This window comes from Candoia aspera, chromosome 5 (assembly GCF_035149785.1).
Source record: "Candoia aspera isolate rCanAsp1 chromosome 5, rCanAsp1.hap2, whole genome shotgun sequence".
Classification (NCBI taxonomy): Eukaryota; Metazoa; Chordata; class Lepidosauria; order Squamata; family Boidae; genus Candoia; species Candoia aspera.
The window spans coordinates 48,160,006-48,183,189 of record NC_086157.1 but is presented as its reverse complement, the minus strand read 5'-3'; the positions used below and the strand labels follow the sequence as shown (position 1 = coordinate 48,183,189).

Below are 23,184 nucleotides of genomic sequence, written 5' to 3'. Positions count from 1 at the left end.
CAAGCAAAGGTGTTGTATATTATTCTTTAGTTGCTTAATGAAACATAGAAAGATTCTAGAAGAATCCTCCCATGAATTCTCCCATGCTTATTCAATGTTCACTGCTCTGGAGCACCAGTGTTCTATGAAGTTATGGGCATGGCATCAGTGTTTGTAAAAGTAGTTTGGCCTTGGTAACATTCCATGAGTGAGATACTACTGTACAACTAGAATTGTACAAATCTTGAGGTGATTCATCAGCTTAACCTGCCCTACCACACTTGGAAATGAAGTTGAGTGCATGGGGAGACTGCAGGAGTGAGTTTCCTCTTCTGTTGTTGATGAAGATTCTCAGTCATCCAGATGGAATTATCTGTAGGTTGAGTCATGGCAACTGGATTTCTTTCTTTTTGGTTGAAACGTTTCGCTGCTTGTCCAGTCTGGGCAAAGGTTGGTAAGGGGACCCCATATATGTCTTCCAGGGTGGCTGCATTGTCCCTACACCTGAATGGCTTGTTGTAAGGAATGCCTAAAACTAAATAAAAGACTCAGACTCTAAATCAAGTTTAAGCTCTGGCTTTTATTTAGAATAGAATGCACACCAGTAGAAAGCTGAGAGTGAGGGGAGCGCGCCAAAAGTTGAATTAAATAGTCTCGCGCCAAACAGCGCTCCACCCCCACACTCCCCGGGTGTGCCCCACGAGTTCCATGGAGTGACCGGCCATCAAGACTTGATAGGTGAGAGGTCGTCCAGCCCCATTTGCCCCGGGCATCACCCTGTTTATCTTCTGCGAGGTAATGGTCCATTAGCGGGCGATTAGACCTCAATATTCCTCGAAAGCCCGGACGGGCCTTTCCGAACCTCGCCCTGATCCTTTCTTTATCAGGGGCGTCAATGGCCAATTACCGGGCGATTGGACCTTGTTTGTTCAGTATATCTCCCAACCCCATTACCTTCTTTTGTCCGGTTTATTGCCCGCACCTCTCTAGCCATTGACACGCATCCACGCTTTGTCATGCGAGCCGTTACGATGTCGCAAACATTGCAACGGCGATCATGACATACCGCCCCCCTGAAGAAAATCAAGCTGAGGGCTTGGAGGGATATGCAACGTGGAAGTTGCGGACTAGCTCGGGGGCCTGAATGTTGCGGGCAGCGACCCACTTGGGGTGGGGAAAGTGTTTCCAGCGCACTAAGTATTGGAGAGAGCCACAAAGCTTGCGGGAGTTGAGAACCTCCTTGACTTCGAAGTGCTGCTGTCCGTCGATCATGACGGGTGGAGGGGGGGAGTGCGTGGATGCCACCGGGAGGAGTCACTGGCCGGCTTGAGTAAGCTGCGGTGGAACACAGGGTGCAGCCGCTTCAAATTATGAGGCAGATCCAAATGCACCGTGACCGGGTTCACAATTTGTGTAACCTGAAAGGGGCCAATAAATTTGGGGGCCAGTTTCTTGGAAGGCTGAGGGGACTTGATAAATTTAGTGGAGAGATAAACCAGGTCCCCTACTCGAAAAGGTGGCTGTTGGCGCCTGTGCTTGTCAGCCTGAAGTTTGTATGAGGTCTGTGCCTCATTGAGAGCGTCCTTAATGACGGGCCAGGAGTCTGCGAGTTTAGAACCCCAATCACAGGCCGCCACTACTGGAGACGGGGGCTGTGGGAGCTCGGGAATGGGGACGAAGTCCCGACCCGATACCACCCTGAAGGGGATTTGTCCTGTGCTTTGATGCACAGCGTTATTGTATGCAACCTCTGTGAAAGGAAGCAAATCCACCCAGTCGTCCTGGTGGTAGTTGATGTAGGAGCGGAGGAATTGTTCAAGGGTGGCATTGAGGATCTCAGTAGATCCGTCAGTCTGGGGATGCCAGGAGGTTGACAATGCTTGCTCGGTGCCAATTAATTTCAAAAAAGCCCGCCAAAACTGAGGTAAATTGTGTGCCCCTATTGGTCACCAAGCGAGGGGGCAGCCATGAAGGTGGTACACGTGCACCAAAAAGAGCTTCGCCAGCTGTTGCGCCGACGGGATAGAGGCACAGGGGACAAAATGAGCTTGTTTGGAAAAGTAGTCTTTGACTACCCAAGTGACTGTTTTCTTTTGACTGGGCAGTAAATCCACGATGAAATCCATAGAGATTTCATCCCAAGGGCGTGAAGGGTTAGCCACGGGTTGCAGCAGCCCCTGGGGTTTACCGGATGGTCGCTTAGACATTGCGCAAACAGGGCAGGATGCCACATACATTTTGACATCCTTCCTCAGCGAGGGCCACCAAAATTGGCGTCGGGTCAAGTGGAGGGATTTGAGGAACCCGAAATGACCAGCCTGTTTGCTGTCAGACCGGCTGAGGATAGTTGATCATTGCGAGTCAGGGAGGTATAAACGACCCTCCACCCAGGCGAGGTCTTGTTCCATGGAGACCTTGTCAGGGTTAGCAAGGAGCCAGGGATCAGACTTTAGTGCAAGGGCAAAATCTGCACGCAACCCACCCGGCATCTGTGGTTGCCTGTGGCCCGGGGCGGGCTGCACCGAAGTCGTTTGCAGGGGGGGGAGGCTGTTCCCGAGCGCGGCTCCGGGTGACAGCGGCCAAACCCAATTGAGACTCAGAGAGCACAGTCCCCACGACATCGGAGACAGGCTCTGCGTCCTGGGGCAGTCGGGAAAGTGCATCTGCCAAAAAATTCTTCTTCCCCAGAATAAACTTCAGCTGAAAGTTAAAGCGGCCGAAAAATTGAGCCCAGCGAATCTGCTTAGGGCTGAGGTGCCTGGGCGTGCGGAGCGCCTTGAGCTTGCGGTGGTCTGTCCAGACCTCAAAAGGGCAAGTCACCCCTTCTAAAAGGTGACGCCAAGCCTCCAGTGCCGCTTTTACTGCAAATGCCTCTTTTTCCCAGACATGCCAGCGCCTTTCCGTCTCGGAAAATTTCCGGGAGAGATAGGCACAGGGCTTCAAGAGTCCGGCAGAATCCTTTTGTAATAGGATAGCCCCAATTGAAAAATCAGAGGCATCAGCTTGAACGACAAAAGGCCGTTCGGGGTCGGGATGGGATAAAATTGGCTCCGCTGTAAAAAGAACTTTCAACCAGTCAAAAGCAGCCTGACAGGCAGGAGTCCAATTGAGCACGGCCCCTGGGTTTTTTACCTTGCGCGTCTCCCCGACGCCTTTGGTCCGCAACAAATCAGTCAAGGGCAGGGCAATCTCCGCGAACCCTTTTGCGAAGGGTCTGTAGAAATTTGTGAATCCCAGGAAACTTTGGAGCTGGCGCCGGGTGCGCGGGCGCTCCCAGCTCAAAACAGCCTGAACCTTTGCAGGATCCATTTCGATGCCCTTATCTGAAATCCTGTAGCCTAAGTAATCCAGGCGCGACTTATGGAATTCGCACTTGGACAGCTTAGCATAAAGTTTAGCGTGCTGGAGCTTGGTGAGAACCTGTCTTACCAATCTTTCGTGTTCTCTCTCAGTTTTGGAGTATATTAGGGCATCGTCCAGATAAACCAGTACTCCTTTAAACAAATGTTAATGCAGAACCTCATTAATTAGTTGCATGAAAACCCCCGGGGCCCCTGCAAGACCAAAAGGCAGTACCTTATACTGGAAGGAGCCCAAGGGACAGTTAAAAGCTGTTTTCCATTCGTCCCCCTCCCTGATGCGAATGCGGTAATACGCCTCGCGGAGGTCAAGTTTGGAAAAAACCTTTCCAGTCGACAAGTGTGCCAACATGTCTTTCACGAGGGGGAGGGGGTACTTGTTTGACAAGGAAGCTGAATTTAACCCGTGATAGTCTGTACACAGTCTTAGGGTACCGTCCTTCTTCTCGCGGAACAGAACGGGCGCTCCAACCGGCGAGTTTGCCGGTTCAATGAAGCCCCGAGCGAGGTTTTTATTGAGGAAGTCCCGCAATGCCGCCAATTCCTTTTGTGTCATTGGGTAAATTTTTGGCTTAGGCAATGGGACATGAGGGAGCAGTTCAATGGCACAGTCCGTCTTGTGATGGGGGGGTAACTGGTCCGCCGCCTCCTCCCCGAAGATGTCCGCGAAGTCCGCGTATTGTTCTGGCAACCCCTCCATGGGGGAAGCGTGAACTTGAGGGTCGACAATCTCCGCTCTCCCTACAGTCAAAGTGAGGGATTTACCCTTAGCAGGTGCCTGGTAGAACCCATCCTCAAACGTTATCGTACGGGTCCTCCAGTTAATGTAGGGATTGTGGCGAGTTAGCCAGGGGATTCCCAGAACCACTATAGGCTTGCCCACCGGGGTGACCACAAATTCTATGGTTTCCCTGTGCGTGCCCATTTGTAGGGTAACATTCCCTGTACCCTGGGTGGCCGCCCCCCCCCCGCCGCCGTGGAACCATCGAGTTGCTGGAAGATCAGCGGCTTTGGGAGAGGGAAACAGGGTAAATTTAGTGCAGCGACTAGGTTGGTGTGGATCAGGCATCTGGAACACCCAGAGTCCACCAAAGCCCCGACTTCGAGGGTCTTGGAGCAGTAGCTCAGTTCAATTTTTACGGCCAGGATGGGACAGTCCGCACTCACCCTGGTGGTATCGCGCCCATTCTCCACCACCTGCCCAGCGGTGCTGTTTAGGACAGGTGGAAGGCGTTTTCCGCTGGCTGCTCTGGGGCGGCCAACCCGTCCCCTGCAAGGTAGACATCCTCTTCTTCGTCCGGGGTCGCTAGTGCCCCTGTCAGCCGTCGGGGAGGGTTGGGCGGTTTCTGCGGAGCCTTCTGCGTCAGTCTAGGTGGGCGATCCGCCGTCCTAGCCTTGTGGCATTCTGCCGCACGGTGACCTGCCTTACCGCACTTGATGCATTGCCCACGGGCAAAGCGATGTTGTCTTTCGGCGTCCCATGTTGGGCCCGACTGTGGCAGTGGCCCTTTCCCACTGGGAGGAAGCCTGTCTCTCTTAGCCGCCAGCATGAAGGTGAGCTGGGCATGTTCAGCCTTCCCAGCGAGACAGATCCAGTCATGCAGTGAGTCTGGATCGTGTCTGTACAGCGCCCATTGCAACACCTCTCGATTGAGGCCATCCTTAAACATATTGATCAGGGTGGCCTCCGACCATTCAGGGACCTTCCCTGCCAAGACCTTAAATTCCAGGGTGTAATCTGCGACCGATTTCTGCCCCTGATTAAGTACTTTCAGAGCGCCTTTAGCCCTCTCCTTCGCCAGGGGGTCTTCAAGTACCGCTTCAAGGAGGTCAGGAAGGTGTGGAAGGTAGCCAGGGCTGGGGCTCCGGACTCTGACATTTGTACGTACCAGTCCGCGGCTCTGCCCTTAAGTTTTGTGGCAATAGCCGAGATTTTAGCCCCTTCCGATGAAAAATAATGTCCGTATAGCTGGATGTAGTTTGTTGCGTTAGTTAAAAAGAATGACAGGTTCGTGGGGTCGCCATCAAATTTTACTGGAAAGTCTTTAGCGATCCCACCAATTGGAGAAACCCCAACCTGTGAGTGAGTAGGGGTGACCCCCACCGGAGTAAAGCCATGGGGCCCTGGGAAAAAGTCCTGTGCCTGGCCCCTTCCTTTTGGGGCCAGCGATAGGGTGGGTGGGATGCCGAGACCCCTCCCTACGCCCTGCGCAGCAGCACTCTTTGTGAGCTCACTCACCACATGGATCGCAGCATGTGTTCTAATGATTGCACCTTGGACTCCAGAGCCCTGATCCTGTCCTGTGTGACGAGATCGTCCATCCTCGGTGCTGCCGGTTGTTGCCCGATCGGCAGTCCTGCGAATTCCCTCTCGGGCGTCTGGGGGTATTGAAGTCTCCAAGTGGTGTGGGATGTCCCCGGCCGGGGGTCCGCTACGCCGTCCCACCTGAAGTGTTGTTGACTCACGACTCCTTCTTCCATCGGGGCCCTCCACTCTGGGCTGGGGCTCCAGGCTCCAAACTGGGGTGCGGTGTGGGTAGGGAGGGGGCTCGTGTCCCATCTTGGGAGTGCCGGTTCCAGAAGCTGTCTGGTCACCTCCCCCACTCGCGTTGAGTCCTTTGCGTCTCCGCTCTGAAGCGCTGACTCCAAGATCGTCCCCGGTTCAGTCATTGCCAGCTGCTTCTCTCACAAGAAAAATTTCCTGGTGGAGACTGGCAAGGTTCGTTCTTAAAGCACTCTCAGCTTTATGTAAGGAATGCCTAAAGCTAAATAAAAGACTCAGACTCTAAATCAAGTTTAAGCTCTGGCTTTTATTTAGAATAGAATGCACACCAGTAGAAAGCTGAGAGTGAGGGGAGCGCGCCAAAAGTTGAATTAAATAGTCTCGCGCCAAACAGCGCTCCACCCCCACACTCCCCGGGTGTGCCCCACGAGTTCCATGGAGTGACCGGCCATCAAGACTTGATAGGTGAGAGGTCGTCCAGCCCCATTTGCCCCGGGCATCACCCTGTTTATCTTCCTGCGAGGTAATGGTCCATTACCGGGCGATTAGACCTCGATATTCCTCGAAAGCCCGGACGGGCCTTTCCGAACCTCGCCCTGATCCTTTCTTTATCAGGGGCGTCAATGGCCGATTACCGGGAGATTGGACCTTGTTTGTTCAGTATATCTCCCAACCCCATTACCTTCTTTTGTCCGGTTTATCGCCCGCACCTCTCCAGCCATTGACACGCATCCGCGCTTTGTCATGCGAGCCGTTACGATGTCGCAAACATTGCAACGGCGATCATGACACTTGTTAATTGTGCAGTGGAGGTGTGGATTGTCTTTGGGATGTCTTACTCCTAAATCCCTCGCTCATCCCCAAGTGGATCGTTAAGTGTGGCCTTCCTGGTGAACTTGTGAAGTGGTCTCAATCTATTGCCAGAAAAAAAGAAAGAAAACCAGCACCTGAGGACAGCTCTGAAGCCCTGTGGGTATCCGAATTGGGCCTTGATTAAATCTAAGTCTACCCCCACACCCAAAACAACAGCAGACATTGCTGAGACTCAGAGTCAACAGAAGAACCTGGTCATTCCTTACATGGCCAGCGATAAAACGGATATTTGGAAAACACCACTTACCTGTATTTTTCAAACCCACTAACACTCTGAGACAGAAGCTTGTACACCGTAAAGATCGAACACCAAAACATAAGAGGAGCAATGTAGTATATGCAATCCAGTGCAGTGAGGAGTGTTCTGAGCTCTACAATGGAGAAACCAAACAGCCTTTACCCAACAGGATGGCCCAACACAGGAGGAGCAACACCACAGGACCAGAATCAGCAGTTTACCTTCATCTAAAAGAAAAAGGACACTCATTTGAGGACAACAATGTTCACATTTTGGACAGAAGATAGGTGGTTTGAGAGAGGGGTTAAGGAATCCATTCATGTCAAAGCGGAAAATCCTTCCCTCAATAGAGGTGGAGGCCTCAGACACAACTTGTCCCCCATTTTTATGCTGCTCTTTCATTAGTCCCCAGGAAGATTAAGACCACTTCACAAGTTTACCAGGAAGGCCACACTTAGCGATCCACTTGGGGATGAGCGAGGGATTTAGGAGTAAGACATCCCAAAGACAATCCACACCTCCACTGCACAATTAACAAGCCATTCAGGTGTAGGGACAATGCAGCCACCCTGGAAGACTTATATGGGGTCCCCTTACCAACCTTTGTCCAGACTGAAGAAGCTGCTTGGAAAAGCAGCAAAACGTTTCAACCAAAAAGAAAGAAATCCAGTTGCCATGACTCAACCTACAGATTCCTCTTCTGTTGTAAGAAAATACTGAAGCTACAGTTAAGTTCCCCCTGGTTATCTTCTGCATTTTTAAGAAGTTGAGCTGCCCAAAGTCCCAGCTTCATCCATTTGCCTGTAGATGTAAAAGTGAATTGTAGTATCTAACAAATTATTTACTTCAAAACTGATAATTTGATAGCAGTAAACTATGTTACATATCACATATAACCAAAGTTGTTGTATCATTACAGCTTTCACTTTCATTTTCTTAATGTTCTCAGTTTCCTAAATTTGTTTCTCTTCAATATGGTCAATCACCTTTAACCCTGTTTTTAAACCATACATTAAATTTTATGGAGTAAATGAAGGTATTCATATGCATACTTCATGTAAATTATATTAAATTGTGTTTAAACAATTTTCAGTCTTACTGATAATTATTTAAACACTGAGAGCTTAAATATAGTTAATAACTAATTAAGGTAAAATATAGTTAATAGTTACATTGGAATAAGCAAGTGTCAAGAAAGTTTTAATATGACTGCAAATAAGATAATTTATTTTGCATAAATATGTAATCAGGTCGCAAAGAAGCAGTTATTAACTAGTTAAAATACATTTGTTAAGATTAAGGTAAGTTTTAGTTAAAATAGCTAAGGGCATTGTGGCAGGTAATGAGTTAAATCAGTTATTTAATGTTTACATTGACTATTATTGATTTGGATGAGCAGATAATGAGTGATGGTACTTTATAAATTATATTAATGAATTATTTTTATGTTTACAGACAGTTGGAAAAAGAATGCCCACAGGTCCAGCAGTCCAGGAGGCAACAAAAATGGAGTTGGAGAGCAGAACAAAGAGTAAGTCTTCCTGCTTTTTTGTTGTTGTTGTTCCTTTCTGTGTTGGAGAAATTTGGGGGTATACCTTTCTGTTACAGACTGTAGAAGTGCAAACCACAAGAATAAAGGTGCCGCTCCACGAACAGGATAGGATCAGAGGAAAAGGCTTAATTTTGCAAGACGTTGGATAGGAAAAGCTTAGAAGATTTCTACTGATTATAGTGCAATGAATTTTCTGGTTAGAAGTAAAAATTGAAACGTGGGGATTTAAAAATGAAACAAATGGGAAGTAATGAAAAACTTTCTTTTACTATATTTATTTAAAATGAAAGATAAATACATCTCAGAATGACAACAGAGATGAATTGCTGAAAATATAGAATTATGAAGCCCAATATCAACAATTGCTGTTTCCCAGTCAGACTACAATGGTCCTCGTTTAATGACCATTCATTTAGTGACTGTTTGAAGTTACGGCACTGAAAAAAGTGACTTACACTTTTCAGTCCCCACACTTACTACTGTTGCAGCATCCCTGCAGTCACGTGATCGCAATTTGGGTGCTTGGCAACTGTCACACATTTACGACAGTCACAGAGTCCCATGGTCACATGATCACCATTTGCATCCTTCCCAGCCAGCTTCTGACAAACAAAGTCAGTGGGGAAGCTGGCAGGAAGTCACACGTTGCAGTCACATGATGTTTTACTTAATGACCGCTTCACTTAGCAACATAGCTGCCAGTCCCAATTAGGGTCGTTAAGTGAGGACTACCTGTACTTATTTTTCTTTTCCTTATTATAGCATTAGGATTCCTATAGTCTTAATAGTATGTCATCTCTGCAAAAAAAAAAAAAAGACAAAGACTTTATGCAACACAATCACATATATTTTAATTAGGAATGTGCAGTGCTTTGAATCCAAAGCTGCAAAGGTGCTTTGAAGCAGGTGTGGATGTGCTATCTGTACCTCTTTATTTCAAATGTGTAATTTCTTGGGATCACATGACAACTGTGTGAGCCCAGGAAAAAAATCACAACTTCTTTAAGAGGGCATCGACCTGCTGTGAAGCACCTTTTTGACTTTGGATCTGAAGCAGTGAATATTCTCAATTTTAATTGAGAACTAAATCCTCTAAGGTTGATAACAAAGCAAAGAGCTGATTCTCCTTGTAAGAATATACTAAAAGTGCTGTGGCTAAGAACACTATAATACTGCATTCACTAAGATAATAGAACCATGTAGTCTTAAATTTTTCCATTGATAATTCTGTCACTTCTGATTCTGAATGGAAGCACAATGTATTACCTACAACTATTTTAATCTTCATAAAATGCAGTGTTTTGATATGGAGCATTACATATGGGAAAATAACTCAGTGCTCACACACATTCATTATGCCTTTAGTTAATTGATTCCTAAATTTCCAGTGAAATGGATTGAATATAATTTTTAATTGAAAGAGAGACATCGTATTATAATATTATCCTATGTTATTTTTTTAAGCACTCTGGTTACTGTATTACTCACCTCATTCTGTGGAGGACTCTGTCTCTCTCGAGATTTCTGATTTATTCCATGCTATGCAAGATGTCTTGGGCCCTAAATAAGGTTTCCTTTTCTTTTTTATAAAGTTTTATTTTGAGATGAACATAGTTCACTAGTTTGCACCATTTCTCCCATATGTTGCATTTTTCTTTTAAATTCAAATAAATAATAAAAATCAATTCTTCAACATACCTATCTTTGCTCAGAGGCTTATAGAATAAGCATAGAGATGGTCACATGTTGTATCCTTCTCTAAGGATACAATATATGATCATTTCAAATTATTTTTCATATTTTTTTCATATATGTTCCATGGCCTATTTCTAGCCTGTTCTCATTTTGGCAATTAAAATAAATCATCTTCATCCCCTAAGAACATTTTTTCCAAAATAAGAATTCTACCAGCTTTCTCCACAAAATCAGCTTAAAATTTGCACCCTCTCCTTTAAAAAAAAAAAAAAATCTTAAGCTAATTGCTGTTATCTAGTTTGGTGTAGTGGTTAAATTGCTGGGCTAGAAACCAGGAGACCATGAGTTCTAGTCCTGCCTTAGGCATGAAAGCCGGTTGGGTGACCTTGGGCCAGTCACTCTCTCTCAGCCCAACTCACCTCAGAGGGTTGTTGTTGTGGGGAAAATAGGAGGAAGAAGAAGTATTAGGTATGTTCGCCGCCTTGAGTTATTTATAAAAATAATAAAGGTGGGATAAAAATTAATAAAATAAAATAAAATAAAATAAATAAAATCCAGTCATTGATGGCATTGTAGCTGTTCTTGCTATACTCTTCCAAAATATAAAAACAATGCTCTTTGATTTTCATTTCCTGAGTAATAAACAGTGTGATCTTCTGAATGAAAGTGTCTAATTCCAGTCTACAGGTAGTCCTTATTTAGTGACCAAAATTGGGAACAGCAATTTGGTCATTAAGTGAAGCAGCTGTTAAGTGAAACCATGACTGTGCTTACACTATTACTTCAGCTTTCCTTTGCTTTACAGACTTGCAGAGGTCATAAATGTGAATATTGGTTGCAAAGTTACTTTTTCATCACTGTCATAACTGTGAATGGTTGCTATATGAGGCAGTCGCTAAATGAGGACTAATGCCTGAGATGTCAGTGTGTAGTTGATTAATTTCATCCTTCACTGCTTTCCCATGTTCACGCTTCTTACATTCCAGAATTCCATGTAATTCTCTCTTTGCAGCTTTGGATTTTCTTTTTCTACATAGCAACATCAACAACTAGACATGCTAAAGACTTTAATTTATCCACATCATTAACACTATTAGTATTTGGGAAGATCCTCAGTTCTTCCTCAGTAGCATCTTTGAATGTCATCCAACCTGAGAGGCCCATCATCTGGCAGTGTATTGTCAATCATTTTATATTTTCTATCCATGTGGTTTTCTTGGCAAAATACTGTCGTCGTTTACCATTGCCTTCTCCCTCACAGTATGATTTGACGCTTTTGCCATTGTCATTAAAGGTTCTTCTGCTGGATTGCTGCTGCCCAATATAGCTACCTGTTTGCTTTAGCTGGGCAGGTGGGATGACCTTCATGCTTTGGGTGACCCTGCTGAGATTGCATGCTCTTGGAATACCCCCCCCCCCAGCATTCTTCACTCATCCTACTGCCACCCTTCCCCCCCCAATAAGCAGCCATGACTTGGGGTGAGATATCTAATCTACAAATATAGGCAATGACATTTACCAGAAAAATAGATAAAGCTGTGACTAGTTGTAAAGGGCTGAGAGAATAACCTTGAGGAACAGGAAGAAAAGCCACAGCCAAGACAATGGTCAGATAAGAGAAATCTGAAACCAAAGCAGAAATGTAATTTGAGAAAACATCTCAGACTTGACCTTCCCTAGTTCTCTTGTAGATAAAGGCAAGGAGGAGCACTTTCAGTCTTGCAGGATTTTGTTAAGGTAACCCTATAATAACAGTAGTTTTAGTATTCATAACTTTGGTTTCCAAGTCTGGTCTACCTAGAAAGGCTAACACTAGTTGTGAATACTTTAAGAATATGAAATGAAAACACATATTTAAACTGCAGTTTTTTTCTTTTATAAAAGGTAAAACTTGGACTGTTTTTCTTTAATCGTATGGCATAGCAGTTTGGTGTTCATGCTGCTTTTTCTTGCTGGGAAATCCTTCTGAGGTCCAGCAGCCAGATGTGTAGACTATTTAGCTGTGACAAGTCACGTTGCCTGGGGTGCACCATGAGGAGGCTCGTCTACATTGCACCAAGTTGGGCTGAGAGAAAGTGACTGGCCCAAGGTCACCCAGCCAGCTTTCATGCCTAAAGCGGGACTAGAACTCACAGACTCCTGGTTTCTAGCCCAGAACCTTAACCACTAGACCAAACTGGCTCTCATAACTTGGACTGTAATATGCTTTTATTCTCATATCAAATGGAATAACATGGTAGACATCTTAAGAATTCTAGTGCATTTACATTCTTCTTTGCATAGAGCCAGAATATTCATAAAAGTAGCAAACTCCTCCATTTTCATATTTATAAAGATTCTTCCTTATAGCATAGCATCAAATTCAGGAAGAGAGTACTATTGCCATTTAGCAAGAGTTTAACAAAACATTTCCGACTTGAGTTGTACCTAATGACTATTTATGCAGAAATCTTCATTACTGTTCACTGAAAATTAGTTTAATATAATTCTAAAATTTCTTGACCTAGCAAATTTGTCTTTCTTGACATTCATTTCTGGAGTCAGTGAAATGTATTGAAATACACTATTTTTCCTTTTAGTGAAGGAATACTGCAAAGTTATATTTCCATATGAAGCACAGAATGAAGATGAATTGACAATCAAAGAAGGTGATATTGTTACTCTTGTCAATAAGGTAAGTATAGTCTTTCTGTTTAAAAATAGTTATACCATTTTATAGAAGAACGCTGTTGATATTGGATGAGCTAAACAATGAGTACTTGAGTTTTGAGCATGACGCCTGATGTTTAGGGCATATAGTTTCAAAAGAGCTAGTAACATAAGAAAATATCACAGTGGCCAAAGTGGGAGAAGAAACTGAAAGTGGGTGGACTTCATTTCTCTATGCATTACAGACAAGCAGCTGAAGACTGCCACATGGAAAAGCCATTAGTTTCCAGCTAACTATATTAATGAAGAACCTAGCTGGGAAAATTTCAGTTGTTTTTAAAATAAAGTATGTAATTAATTAGCTAATAATTTACTATAGGAATTTAATTCTTAAGAACAGCCTATCAAACCAGTTCTATTAATACATATTAAATGTAAGGTAAAAGTAAAGAGTACTGTTCAAGCTGTTTTATTTCAATATTAGTTTATTTCCTTTCTTTTTTTCAAGAGACAGTTGGGAGTTTTCTGGTCTTGAAAAGTTTATAAATCCTGTTCAAGATGAAAGCTGAGCAAACAGGCATAAAGCTGAGCTTATAAACCTCATAATTCAGATATGCAACCTGTCTCTACTCAATTTCTGTAGTTGAGGACTGGAAGGTGGCTGTAATGGTTGCCTATCCTAAATTAATCTCAGACTTACAAGCGGAAGCTTGAATAAAATCTGGTTTATTTAAGAATAGTATGCAAGTACAAAGAAAGCTGAGAATGAGCAAAAGCGCGCCAAATACAAACTAAAAACCCTCGGCTTGAATAAAATCCCTCCCCCTCGTTCAACTGTTTCAAATTCCCCATCCCAGCTGCTCCTAACGAGTTCTGTTAATCAACGGGCAAAAGGACCTTGAACACACACAATAACCCAAACACATTCCATCCCCATGAATAGAGATAGAAAGCCTGGTACAAGGTCTCCCAGCAGCGCCCTCCCAACCGGAACACGCGTCAGCACCATGGCATGCAAAACGTTACGATGTACATGGAAACATTGGAATGATGAACATGACAGTGGCCAACATAACTCCAATTTTTAAGAAGAGCTCATGGGAAGATCCAGGAAATATAGATTAACATTTATCCAGGGAAGATAGTGGAAATTGCCATAAAGATAAGATTACTAAACATTTGGAGACACAGACCTTGCTCAGAGAAACCCAGCATAGCTTCAGTAAGGGAAGACCTGCTAATGAATCTGTTAGAGCTTTTTGAAGGTGTGAATAAACATGTGGGTAAGAATGAGCCCGTGGTGGCGCTGCGGGTTAAACCGCTGAGCTGCTGAGCTTGCCAATCAGAAGGTCAGCGGTTCGAATCCGCGTGACGGGGTGAGCTCCCGTTGCTAGTCCCAGCTCCTGCCAACCTAGCAGTTTGAAAACATGCAAATGTGAGTAGATTAATAGGTACCACTTCGGCGGGCAGGTAATGGCGTTCCGTGTAGTCATGCCGGCCACATGACCACGGAACTGTCTACGGACAAACGCCGGCTCTTCGGCTTTGAAACGGAGATGAGCACCGCCCCCTAGAGTCGGACACGACTGGACTTAATGTCAAGGGAAACCCTAAGAATGAGCCAGTAGACATCATCTACTTAGATTTTCAAAAAGCCTATGATAAAGTCCTTCATCAAAGACTTCTCAGCCATGGAATAAAAGGGCAGGTTGTCTTGTGGATAAGCAATGGCTAAAGAATAGAAAACATGATAAATGGACATTTCTCACAATGGAACAAAGTAACTAGTGGGGTTCCCAGGGGTTCTGTCTTAAGACTGGTGCTTTTTAACATATTTATAAATGATCTGGAATTGGGCGTGACTAGTGGAATAGTTTGCTGATAACACTAAATTGATTAGAGGCTGCGAAGAGCTCCAAAGGGATCTCTGCACGTTAGGGGAGTGGGTGTCAAAATGGCAGATTCATTCAACATGAGGAAATGTAAAGTGACACACATTAGTGTCAAAAATTCTAACTATGCGTCCAAGCAAATGGGATCAGAGCTAGCAGTAACTGATGAGGAAAGAGATCTTGGAGTAATGGTAAACAATTCACTGAAGGTGTTGACACAATGTACATCAGGGTTTTTCAGACTTGGCAACAGCCTGTTAGCGATAATAAGAAATGGTATTGAAACAGAGATGCCAATATTATAATGCCCTAAAATGTTTGTTTGTTTGTTTGTTTATAAATTTTTTGCACTGCCCAACTCCCAGCAGCTTTGGGTGGTTCACAGATAAAAACACACAGAACAATACAATGGTACAATGATAGAAACAAAGAACAGAAGAGGACAAAGGTTGGCACAAACTGGACAACAACAAAAGCAACCCACATTACCCAAAAGGAGGCTTCGGTTACCCTCGCCAAAGGCCTGGACAAAGCCAGGTCTTCACGGCTCTCCGAAAAACCAGCAGGGTGAAAGCCATCTGAATTTCAGTGGGAACCTCATTCAAGAGGCAGGCGCTATGGCCAAGAAGGTGCAATCCAAGGTCCTGATATATGTCATTGTTTAATTAAAGGAAGCACACCAACCCTGCTGGATTAAATTGGCCAGGCAAATACTATAAATCCTAAATCTCAATCTATAAATAATTATAAAGATACTATAAATACAAATATAAATCAGTGGTGTGACCACATATGGACTACTGTGTGCAGTTCTAGTCACTGCACCTCAAAAAGGATATTGTAGAGCTAGAGAAGGTTCAGAGGAGGGCAGCTAAGATGATTAAGAGGCTGGCACAACTTCCCTGTGAGGAAAGATTGCAATGTGTGGGGCTTTTTAGTAGAAAGGAGGAAAATGAGAGGTGATGTGATTGAGGTATACAAAATTAGGCATGGTGTTGATAAAGTGGACAAAGAAAAGCTATTTTTCCCTTCCCAGAATACTAGAACCAGAGGTTACTCAATGAACTTGCATCCTGGAAGAAGCAGGACGGACAAAGGGATATTTTTTACACAATGCATAATTAATTTTAGGAATTGCTACCATGAGACGTCATGCTGGCTACCAGCCTGACTGGCTTCAAAAAAGATTTGGACCGATTCATGGAAGTCTTGGGATCATTAGCCATTAACCTTAATGTAAGGGTGACTGCTTCTAAAGGCCATCTGCTGGGAGAATAGTGAGCTTCCTAGCCTGTGGCAGTTGTTAGCCACAGTGAGAACAGGCTGCTTGGCTAGATGGGCCTGGGGTTCCAATCCAGCCGGGCACTGCTTATGTTCTAATGTAGTAGGATCTGTTTGACTTTTAAAGCAAAAATAAAACTAAATCTCCAAGATCCACCAGTGAGAACTATACATTAAATGATACGCTTTGAACTTAAACAATTCTAAACCTACAACTTTGTTTTGAATGCCAGAATTGAATGGAGGACTCATTCATATAAATCCAGTCCTGATTACTAGTCTCTTCTTCCCTTTTCACTTGTTAAATTCAGCAATAAAATTTTGGCTGGGAGAGGGAAAGGGTCATTTTGTTGTCATTTTCAAGTGATGGGTAATTAGGAATCGCTGATCTATTTCAAACCACCAAGACACCTGTCAGTAAATCCCAGTTTTCACTAGGTTGGAGCTACAGCCTGAAATAATTTACTTAATTCTGTTTAGAGAGCCAGTTTGGTGTAGTGGTTAAGTGGTTAATGATGATGATGATTGTGTCCCATCAAGTAGTTTTTGACTGCAATAAGCCAAGTTAATCTTATGCCTGCACTCACTTTTACTGTCCAATTGGACTACCACATCTAGGATGGAGAGATCCAAACAAACCATTAGATGGCAGCAAATGAATTGTTTCCAATATTTATTTTCACCATATAGTGATCATTCATAGTTCTGCAGATCAGATATGTCAGCTCCACCTTAAAACTTTGGGAGAGGAGGCAGAGAAAGATAGAAGGTGGCAGTAGATGGAGAACAAATTATTAAAAATCCCAGATATCTGGACATCTATTCTCTTTTCCACCTTTGAAATAATCATATTTTTATAGTATGCTGATATACAGGTTTTATTGTTTATTGTCAAGCTCTTTGAGCTACAAGTTATATGAATAGATCAGTGGCAATGAGAGTTCTTCAGCTAGGTTCTGTACTGGTAGGTTCCCTTATTTTGTAATAAACCAATGTTTCACAAAATGAAAGGGGGTCCATGCAGTAAGATATTTTATATATCTATAAAAGCTGCACAGTGCATGTGGAGAAAATTCCCACTTTCTGAAATAGGTTCTATGACTTTCAGGTCAAAATATTTATACAAAAATAGTGCACAAGGAAAAAGAATCTTGATTCATGAAATAATTGTCTTTCAACATATACTCTTTCATGTATCATAGGATTGCATTGATGCTGGCTGGTGGGAAGGTGAACTTAATGGTAGAAGAGGAGTATTCCCTGATAACTTTGTAAAACTATTACTTCCTGATTTTGAAAAAGAGGTAGGAGCAACTTACCTATTATTATAAAGCATATTAACTTTTACAACATTTACAAATACTGTCTTTCATTTTGAACCCAATATTTAATAATATAAATAATAATAAAACATATAAATAGTTCAGATTTTTCAAACTCTCAGTTAATGGCAATAACTGTGGAGGCAAGTTTCTATCATGCAACTTTTTCAAAATCGTTTAGCTGGTAAAACCAGTGATAGCAAGTTCTGAAAACTCAGGTTTTACTTTAACTAATGTCTCATATGAAGGAATATCTGGAAACTTGCTGAATGCTTAAGAAGTTGCTATATTGGTCCAATTAATATTAGAGCAAAATATGATTAACAACAACATCATCTTTATTGGAGTGGAATTATTACTGAAGTGGCAGATAGAACACTTGAATCATCGTGCATGATGCCATGCTGATTACTACACTTCCCACACTTGTGATGTGATGTTATCAGTAGAACTGCATTTAAAGAACTACATTTAAATAGGTTCTGATTGGCAAATACTTTTCAAAATTGCAGGCACAGTTCGTTTCCAGATCTATCTGGAGATCCTGGGAACTGAACATGAAAAATGTACTATATGCACTTTGCAGTTCACATGTTAATGTGTACTTTTATAAAGCTTGCTACTATGATAATGAAATCAATCTTCATACAGATATAAGAAACTTCAAATACTGCATATGAACAATTTGTGTCTTGTAGTACTCCATGTGTTAAAATATTAACGGTGACAAGTTCTGTTTGCAAGACATATTGTCAAACTTACAAATACACACACACACATACACATGTATTTTTCCTGTAATTTTCCTGAATTTGACAGTTCAGGAAAAAGAATTATACTTCAGGCAAAACTTCTTGTGTTTAAAGAAGTATGAATTTAGCTGAAATTTCTAAAAAGTAAGATATTGTTTTATTAAACTATGACACAAGGTCTTCCTTTTCTCTCGTTGACTTTTCAAGGTGACTTTACCTTGCCAATATTCATAATCTGGTCTTTTTAATTGTGCAGATAGATAGGTATGTACAACATAAAATATAAATTACAAATACAATACACAGTATTCTAAGTATTCAAACTAATACAGATGAAACACTCTTGCTCAATAAGCAATTGACTGAATCTCATCATAGAGGATTTTGGCATCATGATATTTGAAAAACTACTTCCTCCATTATGAATCTTCTCATGTTATAATCATCTCCTGGACAACTGTTGTATTTCCCATTACTGGTAGACATCTGTTTGGTGAAAACACATGACAGATCTTTTTCTGTATTGATTGTTGAACTCCATCGCTATAGACGTTAGTTTTCAGCAGGATATTAAAATATGTCTGTTCTATTGGGGATCAGATTATTTTCAATATAACTAATTTTTCAGCTTCTTTTAAAGTATGCTTATTTCCTAGTATTAATTTTATCATATTGCTTTAAAGTTTTCAAACAATTACACACAATTTTATAAAAGAAAAATTTGCACTTTGGCATTTTTAAAATAATATAATCAAAAGTTTCAGTTTAAAATTTGTATTTAAAATCCACTGTTTTTATAGTGCCATTTGCCTGCCAGGTGTGAACTGCCACCTTTCACTCAGCTTTCTGGGGACTCTTGAAAGGCTTTTATAGTCTGGCCTTTTTAGATAAAAAATGTCTGGCTTTAAAAGAAAAAGCAAGGACAGATAATGGGTTTCCACTGTATACAATTAATTTATTTCCATCAAGAAAGCAGAGTTCTCATAAGTGCATTATAATACATACATTATCCTAATGACATTATTCCTTAAAATAGCAATGGAGAAAAGCATATTTTGTGTAGTATATTTCTTGTGAATTATACTTCTGAGAGGACTATTAATATTTCCTTACTAATAATTAATACATTGCCTCATTGGATACATCCAAATGGAAAAAAGTATTTCCTTTACTTCTTTTACTATTTCCTTGTTAGTAATCTTATATTTATTCATTTTCTTTTACTTTAGAGACCTAAAAAACCTCCACCTCCTTCAGCTCCTGCTTTCAAACCAGGATCAGGTAATTTACAGCATCAATAAATACACCTTTAAATAGACAACAATTCATTTTGTGTCTTTTACAAGTTCTGAGATATATATGCCATTTTAAATGGTTAACTTGCAAGTACAGTAAACTGCTCTGGAAGCTGCTCATCAATGAGAATCAATGAGAACCTGTGAATAAATGCTAATTTTACATTTATTAGGAGCATAGGTAGGTGCAAAATTGAATTTTGTTCCATTTAACCAAATTAAGGAAGGTGGAAATTATTGTTCCCACACAAGTATTGATTTTTTATAATGTTAATACATTGCCATTAATTTAATTTAATCTTACAACTGAATAATAGGAGTCCTGTTTAAATTATTCTGTGCCAATGATACATTTGCCATCTTGTAGTTAAAGGAACACACTAATGATAGCTATTGCTTTTAGAGCTGTTATTGAAATTAAAGACATTTGCTTTTTAAATACGTTGATTGCATCCTAAGATTTTCATTTAGAATTATCAGTTACTAGAAATGGTAAATATATGATGAAGTGAGCTGATCACTATTTTAATTATTCAAAAAATGTAAGAGTGCACATAATATATTTACTGCTTTTTGTTCAAGCAAGTTGTAATTGTTACTCTATCAAAATAGCAATTTCGTCTATAATATCCCCTCCACGCCTTTTAGTTTTGTTTGCTAAATCATTCATCTGTATATTTCTTATCTGATTTTCTTCTGTCACTGAACCTCTATCATTTTCCTCTATCACTGAACTCTTCTGTCACTGAACTCAAGTTGTTAAATTCAGCATGCTTCATTTATCATATGACTTCAGGTCATAGCCCAAAGAATAAAAGAGAAGAAATGCAAAATAAAGTCCTGAGACATGTTTCATGTATCAGAGTTAAAAGGGAGTGAATAAAATAAAACAAATAAAATAAAATAAAATTAGAGGAATAGCTGTAAATAAAGCATTCTCCATATTTTGAATCTTACTTTATATGCATAATTATGAGTAAGTTAAAAGTTTAGCCAAACTTGCAAATAAACACATGCAATTTATTTCCTACATTCAAATGAATTCACTAAATTTGCCCAGAAGGATGTTTTGAAGAGGCAGTTGGAAAGGCATTTCTGTATCCTAATAAGCACGGGAAATACTCATTTAGGATGCTACACTTCATCTTTGAGTTGTGGAATTACACAGACTTCTATCAGCTTCATTCTCTTGCTCCTGCAATAAGACAGTGACTTAAAAATTAAATTAAATTAGTCAATTTGCAACATGGGGAATGAACATGGCACAGTTATCATAGCTATCCTAGCTTCAGCTACAATAAAGATAAAATAAACCTTGGGCAATCCTGAAATATTGCTGAATAGTCACTCAGAGACTGACATCCAGTAAGAATTACTGTGATGGATCATCCTCAGTCATATAAGCAGACCAAAGCAGTGAATCTCCTTTTCCTATTATGGTCCTATAGCAGTGTAAATCATTTCTTGAAAATTTAAATTTTCGAATCACTTGATTTGATACTTACTGCATCTGACACAGTGGACCCAAGTTTATCAGAGTTTAAGCCACAGTAAATATATTAGCCTTGATGATGCTATTGCCTTGTTTACTTAAGTTCTATGTAATGTTTTCTTGGAAAGAAATATATCTGAGTTGAGTTCCCCTATTTTTATGAATTGTCTTTTCAGTTTGATATTCCTAAGTAAAAACAGGTTTATGTGTGTGATCCATAGAGAAACAGTCTATTACATATTGTGTGAAGAACTACTAAATTAGTGAAGCGGAAAAAATAATATTGCCTTCTTTTTAAATGGTTAACACTGTGTTTCTTGATAGCTACTACAGATAGAAAGCATGAGATTAAAAAGGTACCTCCTGAGAGGCCAGAATGTCTTCCTCATCGAACCGAAGAGAAAGGTAAGAATACTACTTCTGTTTGAAACCATTTTAGTCTTTCAGCTGAGAGACAAGTTGATTTAACGTATTGTCAGTGGTAACTTTTTGTTCAGAGACTCAGAAAAGTTGGTAGAAAGATTTTGTTACGGATAATTTCTGGAATAGGAATAATGGAATTCCATATTGTAGCGTGTAGAAATTAAATTGTGATTGTGACACCTATGCCACCAATTTTGTTGTGGCCAAAATTTCCCACTTATAAGATTCCTTGTAAAACAGTGGCAGAAGCATCAGCAATGAAGTATGGTTCTGTGAGTTTCTCTTGCAAGTTATTAAAATTGCATGTTATTAAATGTTAGATGAAATATAAGTAACCCTACTTGAGAACATCCAAGGCTATTCCAGTATAAAACTTTTGATTCTCCAGATTGTGATCCAACAGAACTTGGATGCAACCAGAAAAAGTTTATTTCCATCCCAAAAAGCAAGCAAAGGCTGTTGCTTCTGAAGCACTCTGGACAATTGACATCATTTGCATTATTATGTAATTGATTATCATTGGATCAATTTATGCAAATAATTACATTTATTATTTAACTATGCAAATGGAATAAAACATCAGTTAAGATTGCAAATGAGGTCAATAACCTATATTTGAATTTAATAGGCATTCAGACTTGACAGACACCCCTTCCCCCCAGCTGGTCCATTAAATCATTAAATTCATTCAGTCATTAAGTTCTAGTTCAAATATTAGCTGAGAATAATTCTCTAATATCTTAGAATATAAGAAAAATGGATGTGAACTATTTATAAATTTCAGTTAAATTTCAAGAATTCCTTTGCATTAATAATATTCTTAAATTAGTTAACAGTAGCAACTTAGTAAGATTCATATTTATTATTGTTGAAAATAACAACTTTGAAAATTTTTTAGCATGCATTAAATAAATTCTGGTTTTTTTAAGCTATAAAGTAAAATGCAAATTGGTTAATAATAATAATAATTTATTAAAACTTGTATGACATCCAACTCTCAATGACTCTAACTATAATATATTTGCTTTCACAGTAAAACAGTTACAAGTTTTTTCTTTTTCCTTTTATTGGTTATTGTAGCTATTGTATATAACCATTCTGCTTAAAAATGTCTCTATTCTTTTGGGTGAAAAATTGATTTGAAGAAAGACCAGAGAGAGAGCAAAAAGTGTTAGATTTACAGAAGCCTTCTGTTCCTGCTATACCACCCAAGAAACCTCGACCACCAAAAACAAACTCTTTGAACAGACCTGGTACGTTGCCACCAAGAAGACCAGAAAGACCAGTTGTGCCTCTGACTCAAACAAGGTATTTGACATAATCACTTGTTTTTAACTAATGATTATTTGTTGTCAACTTGATAACAACTTTTTTTTTCAGGTGCCTTCAAATCAGTGTTGATTCCTGGTGACTACATAGACTAGTCCATGCAGTTTTCTTGGCAAAGTTTTTTGGAAGTGGTTTGCCATTGCCTCCTTCCTAGGGCTGAGAGTGACTGACTGGCCCAAGGTCACCCAGCTGGCTTCGTGCCTAAGGAAGGACTAGAACTCACGATCTCCCAGTTTCTAGCCTGATGCCTTAACCAGTACACTGATAAAGGAGTATAGAATTGCATCCTTAGTTCCTTTTGGGGTCTTACAAGATTCCTGCCTTTGGGAAAAGCAATAAAAAATTAAATAAAGATAAAATAATTTTATAATTTATATAAATATCTTTAACAATCCTTGTTAAAAAGATGGCCAGAATCATAGCACTTTGCCATCTGTCACATAAATAATTTTCATTTATTTTATAATGATAATTATCTTCTATTATCAAATAAGAAGACTGTGGCTTAGCTTTTGTAGCAACTTAGATATTTTAATAGCACAGAACAATT

General features: G+C 40.8%; 1 protein-coding gene across 3 annotated transcripts in view; it reads left to right on the top strand.

The window, feature by feature from the left end:
* Positions 1 to 23,184, top strand: part of SH3KBP1 (SH3 domain containing kinase binding protein 1) — a 130,185-nt gene that overhangs the window by 85,554 nt on the left and 21,447 nt on the right. For all 3 annotated transcript variants that reach the window (XM_063305155.1, XM_063305154.1, XM_063305156.1), the window contains 6 exons: positions 8,408 to 8,483; positions 12,779 to 12,873; positions 17,224 to 17,325; positions 19,325 to 19,376; positions 21,207 to 21,287; positions 22,451 to 22,613. In XM_063305155.1, the coding sequence (XP_063161225.1) occupies positions 8,408 to 8,483; positions 12,779 to 12,873; positions 17,224 to 17,325; positions 19,325 to 19,376; positions 21,207 to 21,287; positions 22,451 to 22,613 (569 nt within the window). The remainder of the gene's footprint in view (positions 1 to 8,407; positions 8,484 to 12,778; positions 12,874 to 17,223; positions 17,326 to 19,324; positions 19,377 to 21,206; positions 21,288 to 22,450; positions 22,614 to 23,184) is intronic.